The sequence below is a fragment of the Heterodontus francisci genome, chromosome 47 (genome assembly GCF_036365525.1).
Source record: "Heterodontus francisci isolate sHetFra1 chromosome 47, sHetFra1.hap1, whole genome shotgun sequence".
NCBI classification, from domain to species: Eukaryota; Metazoa; Chordata; class Chondrichthyes; order Heterodontiformes; family Heterodontidae; genus Heterodontus; species Heterodontus francisci.
In genome coordinates, this window is record NC_090417.1 from 8522611 (window position 1) to 8540497 (window position 17887).

Below are 17887 nucleotides of genomic sequence, written 5' to 3' on the forward strand. Positions count from 1 at the left end.
GTGCAACATTCACATCATATCAGCTATGACTAGAACTCCTGCAGTGCACAGGAGGATTCTGCACTCCAGTGGATACAAGCCTAGCCTTGAATTACAATGAATTTACAGCACAGAAACAGGCTATTTGGCCCAAATGCTGGTGCTTCTGCTTCACAAGACTCCTCCCATCTTACTTCATCTCATTCTGTTAACATGTCCTCCTATTCCAATCTCCACCATGTACTTATGTAGCTTTCCCTTAAATGCATCTAAGCTATTCATCACAAGCACTCTGTGGGTCACTGAATTCCACATTCGCACCACTCTCTGTCTCATGTACTCAATCAGCTTCATCTTAAATGTATCTATGCTATCACCTCAACCACACCCTGTGATAGCAAGTTCCACATTCTCACCACTCTGTGTAAAGAAATTTCTCTTCAATTCCTTATTGGATTTATTAAGGACTATCTTATGCTGATCGTTTTGGATTCCCCACAATGCAATAGGATCTTTGAGCAGGTAGATATGGCTCTGGTTCAACATCTCATCTGAAGGAAGGCACCTCCAAAATGCAGCACTCCCGTAACACTGTCATGAAATGTCTAGATTATACTTTCGAATCTATAGTGGGGCTTGAACCCACAACCTTCTGAGTCAAAGGTGAAGGTGCTACCACCTGAACTAAGTTAACAGCATTATGAGGTGTGGACTTCTCCCTGAATATTCCCAAAATATAGAGGGTTCCAGGTAGACTTTGAGTAAAATGGCTGTAACCAATTCTAGAGGTGCAGGCTACGGAGTGCGTAACACCGTTCAGGTGGTGCTGAAGGATAAGAAAGGAGATGCACCTGTTAATCGTACCTTCTTCATTAAGAAAATCCTTATTGATTGCTGTGGATTCCAGACATTTTCTGCCTGCAGGACTTCCCCAGCAGTGGATACTTCGACGTGACGTTCAAGAGGATGCATCAAGTTCCTGAAGGTGTTCGAGGAGAAGGGAAACGAGGCGCCGCTTTCGGCCCTCACAGTGGAGCTGCTTTTCATGCTGCCGTCGCAACGCGATCTGGAGGTGACAATTCACCTCTATAACCCCCATGTCCCTGTCGTGGATGTACTCACCTTCCTCGCCAGATACGTCGAGGTGGCCGGCAGCAGCACTGATGTCAAGGACCCATTTGGGATTTGGACCAGCAAGCGGCAGGTCAAGGTGACCTTGAAGGTTGATGCCAACAGAGCCATCACCCATCCTCCCTCCAGCTTCACCATCGGGGGAAGTTGAGGCTTCTTGGTCTATACGGGGCAGCCCAAGGTTTGTCGCACCTGTGGCAAATCTGGTCACGTGGCAGCCAACTGCAGCACAGTCGTCTGCAAGAACTGCAAGAAGGAAGCCCATCAGACCAAGGACTGTAAGCAGAGTAAGTGCTGCAACCTGTGCAGTGAGGTAGGCCACCTCGACAAAACCTGCCCCAAACGCTGCCTCAGTTACGCTCAGGCGGCAAGGTCCAAGGAAAGGCCGGGAGAAGGAATGGTGAATGCGCCTGGTGCTGGGAAGGAGACAAGCAACCCTCTCCGCAGTGAGGAAAGTCTATCTGAGAGGAGAAGAAAGGGGAGGCGGCTGCAACCAGCGACCCAACACCTACCCTGTGCCTGGAAACCCCTCCTCTACTGACAGAATAATGAAGGAGGCAGCAGATGGACAAACTGGTCAGTGGCAAGTGGTACAAAGGAAAACCACAAAGAAAAAATCACTAAAAAAGGAACAGGCCACCACCCAAAACAGTGGCAAGAGGAGGCTACCGTCTGAGACAAATCACGGCAGCTTCTCCTCACTGGATGAGGAAGGGCCGGAACGACGGCACCTGCAAAAGAATCGGCACAACTCAAAGGAGATGGAAGATCAAGCACCACCCCCCCGCACCAGCTCCGGGATACTGGAAGCTGTGATGGGCCCATTGCGCCCCAAACCCAGAGTACTGAACCCAGCGACATGCCCAGCTCACCCCAGCTCCGGGACACTGAGAGCAAAGAAGCATCTGGAGCACTCCAGCTCCGGGAAGCCGGGAGCAGTGATGTCTTCGTGGAGGAACAGAGGAGAAAGACACCAACAACAGAGGACAGCCCAAGCTTTGCTGCCTACAAGACCCCCCTGATGTCACCCCAGCAGAACAAACCCCCCATGAGTAACCAGAAGGGGTTTCTGAGCCCAGCGAATATGAAACAGCTTGTGTACACTATGGGTATGCAGCAACGTACCCAAGGACTGGGACTAGCAAGGACTACTGGTATGCGAAGCAACACCCAACTTTAAAAGGGGTATAAAGATTGCTTTGATTAACCTGCATAGCATTAAATCCACTATGCGATGTGTTTCGACCTTAGGCTACCGCGCCAAGGTCAAAGCCAACCTGCTGTTTCTGCAGGAGTGCGGGATACCGCACCTCAGCACCTACAAGCAATGGTCACAATGGTGGTTGCACAGGCCATCCCGTTCCCGTTCCTCCGGCCTGGGTATTCTGCTGCGGGGAGGCAACTTCATCATCTCCAAAGTTAAGGAAGTGGTGGGTGGTCGCCTCCTCGTAGCAGATGCAATGTACAACAATGCTCCGTTCCGGTTGATCAATGTGTACTCCCCGGTTCAATGCAGTGAGCGGCTGACCGTTTTCCAGCAGCTTCCACCGCTGCTGGCAACATCCATTCCAGTCATTCTAGGCTGCGACTTCAACTGCATCATTCACGCAGCTGGACAATCCGGCAGGGACGACAGCAAACTGGACGCTACATCCAGATTGCTAATGGAAACAGTAAAAGATGCCAAGCTGCACAACGTCTTCAGCAGCCCTGCAGAGTAGATATACCTGGTCAAGACCGGACGGGTCTGCCTGTTCCAGGATTGACTTCCTGTTTGTGTCGCGTGCTTTCATGGTCAGATCCACCAACATCAAGCCGGTATTCTTTTCTGACCACTGCCTCTTACTGGCCAACTGTCATTTGCAGGACGATCAGCAGGCTGGCAGGGGGACATGGAAGCTCAATGTTACACTGCTAACACCAGAAAACGTTGAGGAACTCAAAAGGGATTACTGTGAAAGGGAGAACCGTGAAACCCCTCTTTGAGTCTCTGGTGCAGTGGTGGGAGGTGATCAAGGGGAGCATCAAGAGGTTCTTTATTTTCAAAGGTGTTCAGAGGGCAAGAGAAAGACAGAGGGAAATGTCTCCACTCCAGAAAAGAATGCAAAATCTGCTCCGGCTGCAGTCGATGGGGGTCGAGGTCAAGGAGGACCTCCATGAGATGAAGAGCCAGCAGGTCTCGCTCTTTGCCACAGAGGCCTCCAAGATCATCTTCCGTTCCAGAGTCCGCTCAGTTGAGCAAAATGAGATGTGCTCGTGTTTTTTCTTCCAAAAGGTACAGAGAGAGAGCTCTGTGATCAGCAGCCTGAAGGAAGAGGATGGCTCGGTCACGTCTTGGCAGTCTGACATACTAAGGATGAGCACATTTTTTTATGCCGGGCTGTACAACAGCCCAGGGACAGCACGGCTTCCCAGTCCTTCCTGTCATCTATCACGGAGGTCTTAGATGACAGCATGCGGGAGAGTCTGGGCAAACCGCTAACCCTGGACGAGCTGACAAAGGCCGTCAGGTCCTTCGAGACGAGAAAAACTCCTGGAAGCAACGGCTCACTGGTTCAGTTGTATTCGGCTCTGTGGGACAGAATTGGCCCAGACCTGCTGGAAGTATATGAGAGTAAGTTTCTGGCCGGCAGCATGTCAGAATCCATGAGGACAGGCATTATCATCCACATCTACAAGCGGAAGGGGGAGAGGGCGAAAATCAGAAATTGGCGGCCCATTCGCTGCTTAATGTTGACTACAAGATCCTGTCCAAAGTCATCACCAGTCGGGTCAAGTCTGCTCTGGAGTTGGTGATCCACCCTGACCAGACCTGTACTGTACCCAGCAGGAAGATCTCTGATAGAACTTGTCTATGTACAGGACAGGAGGGTGGACACCTACCTCATCAGCTTGGACCAGAAGGCTGTTGACAGGATATCTCACACATACATGATGGGCGTGCTCTCCAAAATGGGGTTTGGGGAGGGAATCTGCAGTTGGATCAAAATGCTCTACACATTAGAGGAGTGACAATCACAGGCAATGGAGGCACTCAGGTCAAAGCCTCCCTGTACATGGACGACGTTGCCACCTTCTGCTCAGATCCGCTGTACATTCGCAGACTGATGAGCATCTATGACTAGTTCGAACCGGCCTCGGGAACCAAAGTAAACCGCGGCAAGAGCGAGGCCATGTTTTTTGGGAAGTGGGCCGACCGATCCTTTGTCCCCTTCACCGTCAAGCCAGACGACCTGAAAGTGCTGGTGATATTGTTTGGAAGGGCCGGAGCGTGCGCCAAAACCTGGAAGGAACGAGTAGCCAGGGTACACCATAAAGTGAGCATGTGGGAGCAGCGATCTCTCTCCATTGTGGGTACGAACCTGGTCATCAGATGCGAGGAGCTCACGTTGTTGCTGTATGTGGCACAGGTCTGGCCCATACCCCACTCCTGTGCAGTGGCTGTCACCCGAGCCATTTTTCGCTTTATCTGGAGATGCAAAATCCGGAGAGACACGATGTTCAAACCTCTGGATAAGGGCGGAAAAAATGTACCCAATGCCACCCTCATCCTGATGACCACCTTCGTGTGCGGCTGCATCAAGCTGTGTGCAGAACCCCAGTAAACACCAAGTGCTGAGGTTCTAGCTGTCCTCGGTGTTGCGAAGGATGAGTCTGGTCACATTGCTGCGGAACACTCCATCCAGTTGGACCGTGCCGTACCACCTATCCTTCGCGGAAAAACACCTTTGACCACCAATCCATCAGGCAGTGGTCTGCACGGAATGTCCTCAAGTGCCTATGGGATAAGGAGATGGTGGATCTGTTGTATGGTTCCGCAAGCAGACTGCCAAAGTCATTTGGCAGAATGCCTCATATCCAGAACTTCCAAACAAGCACCAAGACGTAGCTTGGCTGGTGGTGAGAAGGACCCTCCCCGTCATATCCTTCCTGCACGCCCGGAGTCTCACCCCCTCCGCATGCTGCCTGCGAGGTGGCTGTGGTGGGGAAGAGACTGTTGCCCATGGAAAACCCCTCAGGCTGTATGCACCAAATAAGGTTTAGCTGCACATGGCATGTAAAATAAAATGAAAGGGTTGTGAGGCAACTCACTCCTTTATTGAAGAAAACTGATTTCCTCTGGCACTTTTTGGAATGTCAACTTGGTGTTGTTTTGAACTGTTTTGTAATTTTTTTTTACAGATTTTTATGAACAAATTATATTTCTGGGGTAAAAAAAAGTACTTGGTACACTTTACAATGATTGCTTGAGCTACTAATGATGAACTACAAAACTGCATTTTAGGCAGATCCTGTGAAGTCCAAATCTCAAGCCTCGACAGCAGAAAGAGCCTCCAAGCCTCCTTGGAGTTTCTTGAAATGTTTAATGAACTTAAAACCAAGTATACACAGATTGCTGGAACCTGACCATTCACCTCGAACAGTCCAAAGACCTGAACAATAATACTAAAACTTAGGATTGCAAGTAACCCATAGTTATGTGACTCGACAGAAATGATTTCTAGGAGAAAGGTCCGAGGGCAAGGGTTATTACAGCTGTTTATTTCCATCTGTGCATTTTAACTGAGATTCTGAAGTAGAACTTCATAAATTCTATGGGGAAATTTGAAGGATTGTGTCCATTTGCATGATGATCTCTGAAAATTATTCAACAGCTGTCAAATTCATACCCAATACTACCCTCCCCGACAACTTCATGTACACTTGTCAGCAGAAATCATTGGTTACTGAACAGGACTGGGAATACTGGCTGATATTTCTACTCCCTAGCCCAGAAGTGCTGAGGTGTTCCTACTACCATCTTATCTGAGATTAGTCAAACCATAAACCAGGGATTTAAACGATGGCCTTCTAGTTGGTATAGGTCACCTTGTTTGACTGTTGTCCCAATATTTTTGATGGTTTAACTATTGCATGGGAACAGTTAAAAACGAAACAAAAATAAGGACCTGTGGCAGATTTTGATCAGCAGAGGTTAAATTATCTGTCCTGCATTAAAATATCTAAATTCCCACTGATAGATATAGGTATCTAAGTTATAAATTCAAAAAAAATCAAAACCTTTGAAATGATTTTCTGGTCTGTAATTTTAACGGCGAGTGGAAAACTACTTGGTTCCGAACACATTAGCTTTCAGAATGGGTTTACTGCAGAGGCTCATGAGAACCAGTGACACAATGATGCTTCTCATCTACATCCTAAATTTAACAGAATTTTAAAAAAAGGAGTAAAGCGATAGTAAGATATATAAAGTGCATTGTAAGTAATAAGGGAAATAGTAAATAAGTACATTTACAAGGGGTACTGTAGCACAATGGTTATATTACTAAACTAATTATCCAGAGGACTGAATTAATGTTCTGGAGAAATGAATTCCAATCTCCCCACAGCAGCTGGCAAATTCAAATTATTAAATATATCTAGAATAAAAAGCTCTTATCAGCAATGGTTATCAGAAAACTACCATCTTATCATAATAACCCATCTGTGTTTGTAATATCCTTTAAGGAAGGAAATCTGCTACCCTTATCTTGTCTTTTTCTGCTTTCTGTCTCCCTCCCTTTTTGACTAAAGGAGGTACATTCGCTATTTTCCAGTCTGATGGAACACAGGAACACAAAAAATATGAGCAGAAGGAGACCATATGGCCCATCGAGCCTGCTCTGCCATTCAATACAATCATGGCTGATTTTGGGCTCAATTTCACTTTCCTGCCTGCTCCCCATATCCCTTGATTCCCTGCGAGACCAAAAATCTATCTACCCAGCCTTAAATTTATTCAACGATTGAGCAGCCACAACCGTCTGAGGTAGACAATTGCAAAGACTCACAACCCTTTGAGTGAAGTAATTCCTCCTCATCTCAGTCCTGAATGATCGGCCCCTTATCCTGAGATTGTGCCCCCGTGTTCTAGATTCCCCGACCAGTGGAAACAACTTCTCAGCTGCCATCCTGTCAACCCCTTTCAGAATCTTGTATGTCACAATTAGATCGCCTCTCAATCTTCTAAACTCCAGAGAATATAGTTTACTCAGCCTCTCATCCCAGGGACAACTCCCTCATCCCAGGGACCAATTTAGTAAATCTTTGCTGCACCGCCTCCAATGCAAGTATATCCTTCCTTAAATCTGGAGATCAAAACTGCACACAGTATTCCAGATGCGGTCTCACCAAAGCCCTGTACAATTTTAATGAGACTTCTTTATCCTGTACTCCAATCCCCTTGCAATAAAGGCCAGCGTGCCATTTGTCTTCCTCATAGCCTGCTGCAACTGCATGTTAACTTTGTGCGTTCCTTGTACGAGTACCTTCGCCGAATCTAGGGAATCTTGGAAAGTTGGCAAGTTCCAGCTCAGCAAACCAATGTATGACAAACAAAATTTATCATCAGATGATGAGTGTTATTTTTTCCTCAATGTTGTATTATTATTTTAAAGTACACATTAATACTTTTTCATTCATCTTGCTAAAATGTTTTGACTTTCTTTTACTACTAATTCATGGGATGTAGACATGGCTGGGAAGGGCAGCATTTATTGCCCTTCTGTAACTGCCTTTGAGAAGGAAGGGAGACAGAAAGCAGGAAGCTACAGGCCAGTTAGCTTAATATCTGTCATCGGGAAAATGTTAGAAGCTATTATTAAAGACTTTATAGCAGGACACTTAGAAAAATTTAACATGGTTTTGTGAAAGGGAAATCATGTTTAACCAATTTATTGGAGTTCTTTGAAGAAGTAACAAGTGCTGTGGATAAAGGGGAACCGGTGGATGTACTGCACTTGGATTTCCAGAAGACATTTGATAAGATACCACATCAAAGGTTATTGCGGAAAATAAAAGTTCATGGTGTAGGGGGTAACATATTGGCAGGGATAGAAGATTGGCTAGCTAACAGGAAACAAAGAGTAAGCATAAATGGGTCATTTTCATGTTGGCAAGATGTAATGAGTGGTGTGCCACAGGGATCAGTGCTGGGGCCTCAACTTTTTACAATTTATATAAGTGACTAGGATGAAGGGATTGAAGGTATGGTTGCTAAATTTGCTGATGACACAAAGATAGGTCAGAAACTAAGAGGACAAAAGGGGGCTACAAAGGGTAATAGATAAATTCAGTGAGTGGGCAAAGATCTAGCAAATGGAGGATAATGTGAGAAAATGTGAAATTGTCCATTTTGGCACGAACAATAAAAACAAGCATATTTTCTAAATGGTGAGAGATTGCAGAGCTCTGACATGCAGAGGAATCTTAGTGTTCTCGTGCATGAATCGCAAAAGGTTCAGCAAGTAATTCGGAAAGCTAATAGAATATTGTTGTTTATTGCAAGGGAAATTGAATACAAAAGTAGAGAGATTATGTTTCAGTTATACAGGAAACTGGTGAGACCACATCCGGAATTTAACGTCAAGCGAGAAGCCCCACCCGCTGGTTGAAAATTCGGTGACGGGTCTGCTTCCGTCGGGCTTGGGGAGCCAGGCCAGGATTTTTCGCTCCCCAGGCCCTGAATTGGTCTTGGGCGGGACTTCCACCTCCTTAAGCCAGGAAGCACCACCTAATAAAACTGCAGGCCAATCAGCGGGCCGGCAGCTCTGAGTCCCAGCAGCACCACCAGGAGCGGTGGCCACTGCTGTGACTACAGACAGCCAATGGAGGATGGCCCTGGAACTCAGGTATGTTTTTAGGGCCTCACTAGGGACAATTGGCCGGGCGCCGGTGACACAAGGGGAGTCAGCTGGGCAGGGAGCGGGGGCAATTCGAGCTTCGGGGGCGGCCCTCCATGGGGCATAGGGTGCCCGATCAAGAGGGCCCCCACCCCAGCCCGCAAGAAGGTTGCCGAGGTTTTACCTGGCAGGGATCTTGGGACCTTTGCCTTCCAGCTGCCATGGGTAAAATATCCGCGGAGGCAGCATGAGGCCCTTAAGTGGCAGTTAATTGGCCATTTAAGGGCCTTGATTGGCCTGGGGCAGGTGGGGCCGCTCATTGGGGGAGGGGGGGGGCGTAAAATTCTGGTCCACATCTGGAGTACTGCGTACAGTATTGGTCTCCTTATTTAAGGAAGGATGTAAATGCGTTGGAAGCAGTTCAGAGAAGATTTATGAGACCAATAACTGGAATGGGCGGGTTGTATACTGAGGAAAGGGTGTACAGGCTCGGCTTGTATTTGCTGGAGTTTACAAGATTAAGAGGTGATTTGATTGAAGCATATAAGATCCTGACGGAGAAACTTGAATTGGGGTCACTATTTAAAAATAAGGGGTCGCCCATTTAAGACAGAGATGAGGAGAAATTTTTGCTCTCAGAGGTTCATGAGTCTTTGGAACTCACTTCCTCAAAAGGCAGTGGAAGCAGGGTCTTTGAATACTTTTACGGTGACAGAGGTAGAGAGATTCTTGATAAGCAAGGGATGAAAGTTTTGAAAAATATGCCTGTTTTATGTTTATTAATGACAATTTGTTAGACTTTATTAAAAGTTCCAACTACATTTATCACTTAAAGATTTGTCAAATCTCATCTCTTATGACTTATAAATCATGAGAAGTGTGAAGTGATTCATGTGATTCATCTTGGTAGGAAGAACAAGGAGAGGCAATATAAAATAAAGGGTACAGTTCTAATTGGGATGCAGGAGCAGAGAGACCTGGGGTATATGTGCACAAATCATCGAAGGTGGCAGGGCAGGCTAAGAAAGCATATGGGATCCTGGGCTTTGTAAGCAGGAGTATAGAGTACAAAAGCAAGGAAGTTATGATGAACCAGTATAAAACTGGTTTTGCCTCAATTGGAGTATTGTGTCCAATTGTGGACACCACACTTTAGAGAGGACATGAAGGCATGAGAGAGGTTGCAGAAAAGATTAATGGGGCTGGTTCTCGGGATGAGGGACTTCAGTAACGTGGATAGAAGCTGGGGCTGTTCTACTTGGAAAAGAGATTATGAGGAGATTTGATCGAGGTATTCAAAATCATGAGGGGTTTGGACTGAGTCGCTAGGGAGAAACTGTTCCCATTGGTCCAGAGCAGAGGACACTGATTTCAGCTGATTGGCAATAGAAGCAAAAGTGACATGAGGAAAAAAAAATTTATGCAGCAAATGGTTAGTATCTGGAATGCACTGCATTCTGGAATGCACAGTGGAGGCCGATTCAATCAGGGCCTTCAAAGCAGAATTGGATAATGATCTGAAGAAAAAAAATTGCAGGGCTACAGGGAAACAGGTAGGGTAGTGGGACTCGGTGAGTTGCTCTTGCAGAGGAGAGCTGGCATGGACACGACGAGCCAAACAGCCTCCGTCTGTCCTGCAACCTTTCTATGATTTTATGCAAAATATTTACTTCATAAAATTAGTAATTTCGGCTGAAATCTACAACCACTGCCCTTTCAGATCGACCATCATGCATTCGTATACCACCTAAAATTAGAATTAAGAATGTGGGTATGCTCGCCAAAATACCCTGTTCATTTCTTACATATGCATCATCAGATTGCTTACTATTTTTCTATAATGTAGGCATAATGTTAATAGTCATTATTGCCGTATATTTTCTGCGGAGCCAAGGTGGGTTCGGTTTCCGTTCCCAAACCCCGTCCCACGCAGCCGAAGTGTCACAAGGGCCTGTACCTTCTGCGGCCTGGACGAGTCCGTGTTCCACGTTTATACGGAGTGTGCGAGGTTGCAGCCCCTATTTGAGTATCTGAAGGGGCTGCTCCTCAAATTCTGGCTGCACTTCAGTCCCACGCTCCTGATCTTTGGGCACCCGGTGCAGAGGGGCTTGGGCCGGGAGGAGGATCTCCTCGTCGGTCTGCTCCTGGGCCTGGCCAAGGTGGCAATTCACAGGTCCAGGTTGCGGGCCGTCGGGGGTTCCGTCCTCCCCGATTGCCTGCCCCTCTTCCGCGGTTATGTTTGCGCCCGGGTGTCCCTGGAGAAGGAGCATGCGGTGTCCGCCGGTACGCTTGAGGCCTTCCGCGACCGGTGGGCACCGCAGGGACTGCAGTGCATTGTCTACGCCGAGAATGGCATTTTAATTTGTTTTTTGTTTATTTATCTGGTTTTAATAAAGTTCTTTTAAAACTGTAAATATGTATATAATGGGGGCCTGAGGAATAAAGGCCCCCTCGACGTGAAAAATATAAAAGGGGTATAAAGTTATTTTAAAAATATTTAAAAAAAGGGACATCACGCCAAACTGGTCAGCACCATTTTTTAGAAGAAGCCAATGTCAGTTATTTTATCTCGTGTAGATTTGAATATCTTTTCAAGGCGTTGATAGTTCTGATTCAAATATAGAAAAGATTATCATAGTTGACGACGGCGCATTTCTGTTGAGGCTGTGGAACAAATGTCGGTTTTGGAGGCATCCAATATTAGAGGGGAGGCGGCGATAAAGCAACGTGATTTCTTACGTCTGTGTTCAGAGCTACGTTTGGTCCAATGCTCCTTTTTAAATGCAGCTTGTCGAGGCTGTGGGGGAACAGAGTGAGAGAGAAACAAATGCAACAAAAGTTTGTGGGACGTTTCTCACACGACCTGCGGTTGATAAAAGTCAAATGGTAAAATATTCAGAGCCTTCTGTTAATAAAAACGGAGCTAACTGCAGCACAGCCATTTCCTTGAAGTGCTCTCTAATAAAATAGTTTTGCAGAGTTAATTCCGGCATCAATTCATCAGAATATATATCCGATGGAACTGTACAGCAAGAAATTTATTTTGCGATAAGTACCTTGTCATTTTATTCCAGTTTTAGCCGTGTTTCAGAGTTACCGCAATCGGATTCATTTAAACAACATGCTACTCATGGAGAAAGCTAACTGACCAGAGGCTGGAAGAAGAGTTATGGCAACGCTGGACGATGCAACTTTTCGCGGCAACGGCAGCTTTCCCTGCAACGCGAGCCAACAGAACTTTTTGGGGGAACGCCTCTTCTCACTGCCCTACACGACTCGAACCACCGCAGGTATCGCCACTGCGATCAGCTTCATCATAGTATTCACAATCATTGGTAATGTGCTGGTCATCATTGCTGTACTGACCAGCAGGTCATTGCAAGCCCCTCAGAACCTATTCCTCGTTTCTCTGGCTGCCGCAGATATCTTGGTGGCCACTTTGGTGATGCCATTTTCATTGGCCAACGAACTGATGGGTTATTGGTACTTTAAAAAGGTTTGGTGCGAAATTTATTTGGCGTTAGATGTCTTGTTTTGCACTTCTTCTATTGTCCACCTCTGTGCGATAAGTCTGGACAGATACTGGTCAGTAACCCAAGCCATCCAGTACAACTCGAAGCGAACACCGAGAAGAATCCGGTGTGTGATTCTGACGGTCTGGCTCATTGCTGGGGTCATTTCCTTCCCGCCTCTTATCTCCATGAACAAAAACCTTGGCGAAGACGAAATTCCCATCTGTCAACTGAATGACGAGAAATGGTACATCTTATCTTCATGCATTGGGTCTTTCTTTGCTCCTTGTGTCATAATGATTCTGGTTTATATAAGGATTTATCAGGTGGCCAAGCAGCGGACGAAGCAGCCAACCGCCAACAGAAAGCCAGAGATGGTCAGTACCACCAGCTCGAAGAAGCAACGGCCCGCGCAGCAAAGGTCATCTTCCAGTCCCAATGGGCAGGAGAAAGAGGCCAAGTCCAAGCACAAGGAGGGAGCGGGTCAGGAAGAATGTTCAAGCAAAGAGAAGTCGCACAAAAAGATTGATCCGCTCGACTCTACCAAACTTGAGCAGGGTGAGAGCAACTTGAACTGTAAGAGGGAAGAGCACTTTGTAAGGCGAGAAAGGCCTCTGACTCCAAGTGCTATCAGGAGGAAAGCTATCCAGAACAGGGAAAAACGCTTCACTTTTGTTTTATCTGTAGTCATTGGCGTTTTCGTTCTATGCTGGTTCCCTTTTTTCTTCTCCTACAGTCTAACTGCCATCTGCCCAACGACGTGCTCAGTTCCACCTGTTATCTTCAAATTCTTCTTCTGGATCGGGTACTGCAACAGTTCCCTTAACCCCATCATCTACACCATATTCAACCAGGACTTTAGGAGAGCTTTCAAAAAGATCCTTTGCCGAGACCAGGAAAGAACTCTCCACAGAGTCTAGTCGGCAGGTTTCAGAAACCTGTCTTTTCATCGGGAGTTTTTACGCGGAGAGCGAGAAACTTATTTGAAAGCAAATCAAGTTTTCTAAATAAATGGCATGAAACTGTACCGTTGTTTTACCAAAACTGATGTTCTTTTCAAATAACGAAATCAATGAGTTGTTGAAGAAAGGAAACGCTACAAAGTGAAATGTTTGTTGGTTAAATGTACGAAGCCATCTGCAGCTAGATAAAAGGGAGCGAAATCTGTCGATTCCAGTGAGGAAGCCCCGGTAATATTGTCGTTAAGGACAGCTGAGAATTCGCACAACGTTAAACTCCAAGCACAATTCTCACCTTTTTACAAAGGCTGAAGGACAAATGTTCTTTCACCCTCAGCCATTCTGCAAAGGAATGTAGAATATTAGCGTCCTCCCAAGTGCCTGTAGTGCTGTAAAATTGCTGCCTCATATCTGTTAAATCACAAAGACTTACAATTTTGGTTCAAATGCCTTATATTTAATTTGCACCAGTTATAATTGTGAAGAATTCAATTCAGTTTTAAATCAGAATCCATGCAGAATATTGGATATGAATGGCATAAGATTTTTGCTACAGGAGTGAGGGAGGCTGCATAACTCACGGGAGATAAAGGGATAAATAGTCTTGCACAACTCACCACTTTAAAAAGGAAATGATTTAAAATGGAGAATATTTTGATTGGCTATTAGTGGTTGACTGGACCAGAAGCTGCTTTGAGACTCAATAAATACAAAATGACATTTCATACTCTTTACCCCGGTGATTATGGTAGAGAGAATCTTTTTAACAGGAGGTTGGTCGAAAGCAGACGATGATAAAGTTCCAAAATTTTGTAGCATTATTCTAGAGCTAACGTTTAACTGTGTGCCTGAAGGGAACGCAAAAGGATTTCTAAACATAAGAAATAGGAGAAGAAGTCGACCATTTGGTCCTTTGGGCAAGGTTTGACCACCAACCAGAAAATGTTGCTTTATAAAGAGGATGGTCAACAATGGAATTGGATACCATTGCATTGGCTTTGTATGGAGTTCACTCACACTGTAACTGTAGCGAGTGGTTTGAAGGGGGTTTGCTTTGTTGAAGTGTAAATCCGGAATGATGATTTTATCTGATACCAGGATGAAAAGAAGTGAGACTCTCTGGAGATGTTCATCGCACGGTTTCATTTCAGATTCGGTCCAGCCTTGACATCAAATTTACACTCCACAAGTTTAGCATTCCTATAAAGCAGAAACAGCTTCATAGCAACCCTAAACTGACAGTGTGAATGCACAGTTAGAATTATGGACACTTACAGCATGGAAGGAGGTCATTTGGTCCGTGGTGCCTGTGCTGGCTCCTTGAAAGAGCAGATATGCTTAGTCCAATACCCCCATTTTTTGTCTGTAACCCTGTAGGTTCCTCACCTTCGAGTACATGTCCAACTCCCTTTTAAAATTATTTATGGAATCAAGTTCCAACAACTTTTCAGGTAGAGCTTTCCAGATCCTGACAACTTCCTGAGTGAATAAAATTCTCCTCATCTCCTGTCTCGATTTTTTGACAATGCTTTTAAAACCATCACCTCTGGTTATTGACCCACTGGCCAAAGGGAAGAGTTCTTCTCAATCTACTCCATCAAAACCTCTCATCATCTTGAAAACCTCTATCAGACATTATTAGATGCTTGAAACTAAATAGTGAGGGGAACGTTCAGGTGAAGGGAAATTTAGAAAGTTTAGGAGAAAGGACAAGGTAATACTGCAGGGTATTGATATGGGTGCGTACAAACATAAGAGTGTATCAGCAAACATGGTCAGAGTAGAGAAAAATGGTAAAGAGACAGAATTAAAGGCTTTTTATCTGAATGCACTCAGCATTCGTAACAAGATAGGTAAATTGAAGACAAAATTGAAATAAATGGGTATGACTTAATAGCCGTTACAGAATCATGGATATTCAAGAGTATTTGACATTTCAAAAAGATAGGAAGAAAGGAAAAAGAGGTGGGGTAGCTCTGTTCATAAAAGATGAGATCAGTACAGTAGTGAGAAATAATCTTGGCTCAGAAGATCAAGACGTAGAATCAGTTTGGGTGAAAATAAGAAATAGCAAGGTAAAGAATTCACTGGTGGGAGTAGTTTATAGGCTCCCTTAACAGTACCTACACCGTAGGACAGAGTATAAATCAAGAATTAATGGGGCTTGTAAGAAAGGTACAGCAATAATCATGGGCAATTTTAATCTTCATATAGATTGGACATATCACATTGGCAAAGGTAGCTTTGAGGACAAGTTCATAGAATGTATTCAGGATAGTTTTATAGAATACATTGTGGAACCAAAATAATGCAGATGCTGGAAATCTGAAATAAAAACAAGAAGTGCTGGAAATGCTCAGCAGGTCAGGCAGCATCTGTGGAGAGAGAGAAGCAGAGTTAACGTTCCAGCTCTGTGACCTTTCTAGATGAACTCTGCTTCTCTCTCTCCACAGATGCTGCCTGACCTGCTGAGTATTGCCAGCACTTTCTGGTTTTATTTCACATTGTGGAACCAAACAGGGAGCAGGCTATTTTAGACTTGGTCATGTGTAATGAGACAGGATTAATTAATGATCTCATAGTAAAAGATCCTGTAGGGAAGAATAATCATAACAGGATAACATTTCACATTCAGTTTGAAGGTGAGAAACTAGGGTCTAAAATTAGTGTCAAACTTAAATAAAGGACATTACAAAGGTATGAAGACGGAATTGGGTAAAGGGGACTGGGAAAATAGGTTAAAAAGTAAGATGGTAAATAAGGGTGTGGCAGACATTTAAGGAGATATTTCATAACTCTCAACAAAGATTTATTCCATGGAAAAATAAAGACTCCACAAGAAGAATGAACCATCTGTGGCTAACTAAGGAAGTTAAGGATGGTATCAAATTGAAAGAAAAGGCATACAATACTGTGAAGATTAGTGGCAGCCAGAAGATGGAGAAAATTTTACGAAAGGAAAGGATGACTAAAACAAAATAAAGAGGTAGAAATTGGAATATGAGAGTAAACTAGCAATAAATATAAAAGCATACAGTAAAAGCTTCTACAAGTATATTAAAAGGAAGACAGTAGCTACAGTAAATATTGGTCTCTTAGAGGATGAGACTGGGGAATTAATAATGGGAAATAAGGAAATGACATAGATGGAACAAATATTTTGATTCTGTCTTCACAGTAGAAGACATGAAAAGCATCCCAATACCAGTAGAAAATCAAGGGGCAAAGGGAGGGAGGAATTTAAAACAATCACTATTACTAGAAAGAAAGTACTAGGAAAACCAATGGGACTAAAAGCTGACAAGTCTCCTGGACCTGACAGCCTGCACCCTAGGTTCTTAAAAGAAGTGGCTGCAGAGATAGTGGATGCATTGGTCTTCCAAAATTCCCTAGATGCTGGAAAGGTCTCAGTGGATTGGAAACCACAAATGTAATGCCCCTATTCAAGAAAGAAGAGAGATAGAAAGCTGGAAACTATAGGCCAATTAGCCTAATACCTGTCATTGGGAACATGCCAGAATCCTTCATTAAGTAGTAGCAGGACATTTACAAAATCATAATTTTATGCAAGGGAAGTTGTGTTTTATAAATTTATTAGAGTTCTTTGAGGATGTAATAAACAGGGTGGATAAAGGGGAAACCAGTAGATGTAGTGCATTTGGATTTCCAAAAGACATTCAATAAGGTGCCACAAAAAAGGTTACTACACAGGATAGGGCTCATGGTTTCGGGGGTGATATATCAGCATGGATAGAGGATTGGCTACAAACAGGAAATAGAGAGTCGGGATAAATGGGATATTTTCAGGTGGGCAAACTGTAACTTGTGGGGTGTGACAGGGACCAATGCTGGGGCCTCAACTATTTACAATCTCTTTTAATGATGGATGAAGGGATCAAGTGTATGGCACCTAAATTTGCTGACAATACAAAAATAGGTGGGAAAGCAAGTTATGAGGAGGACAAAGAGAGTCTGCAATGGGAGATTGATAAGTTAAAGTGAGTCGGCAAAAAATTGGCAGATGGAATATGTGGGAGAATGTGAGGTTATCCACTTTGGTAGCAAGAATAAAAAAGTAAAATATGATTTAAATGGAGAGAGACTGCAGTACAGAGGGATCTGGGTGTCCTCAAACCTGAATCACAAAAAGTTAACATGCAGGTATAGTAAGTAATTAGAAAGGCTATTGGAATGTTGGCATTTATTGCAAGGGGTTGGAGTACAAAAGTAGGGAAGTCTTGCTACAACTGTACAGGGCATTGGTAAGACCACATCTAGAGTACTGCAGGGGGCACACTTTCAAATTAAGGGGTCTCCCATTTAAGATGGAAATGAGGAAGAACTTCTTCGCTTCTCTACCCCAGGAGCAGTGGAGTCTAGGTCATTCAATATATTCAAGGCTGAGTTAGACAGATTTTTGATCTACAAGGGAGTCTAAGTTATGGAGGGCAAGCAGGAAAGTGGAGTTGAAGCCACGATCAGATCAGCCATGATGACACTGAAAGGCGGAGCAGGCTTGAGGGGCCAAATGGCCTACTCCTGCTCCTATTTCTTATGTTCAAATGGGAAGATGGTGGGGGTAGTATCTCAAATATATATGTGGAATCAAACTTGGTTATGATGCTTTTTCCACCCTTCCTCTGCA

The 17887-nt window shown here is 44.6% G+C and overlaps 1 protein-coding gene across 1 annotated transcript; it reads left to right on the forward strand.

Annotated features, from left to right (window-relative positions):
- The first annotated feature begins 11534 nt into the window (after positions 1 to 11534).
- LOC137357180 (alpha-2C adrenergic receptor-like) lies at positions 11535 to 14735 on the forward strand. The gene has a single exon (XM_068023296.1). It carries the CDS (start codon positions 11941 to 11943, stop codon positions 13201 to 13203), a length of 1263 nt encoding a protein of 420 aa, XP_067879397.1. The 5' UTR covers positions 11535 to 11940; the 3' UTR covers positions 13204 to 14735.
- The last annotated feature ends 3152 nt before the right edge of the window (positions 14736 to 17887 follow it).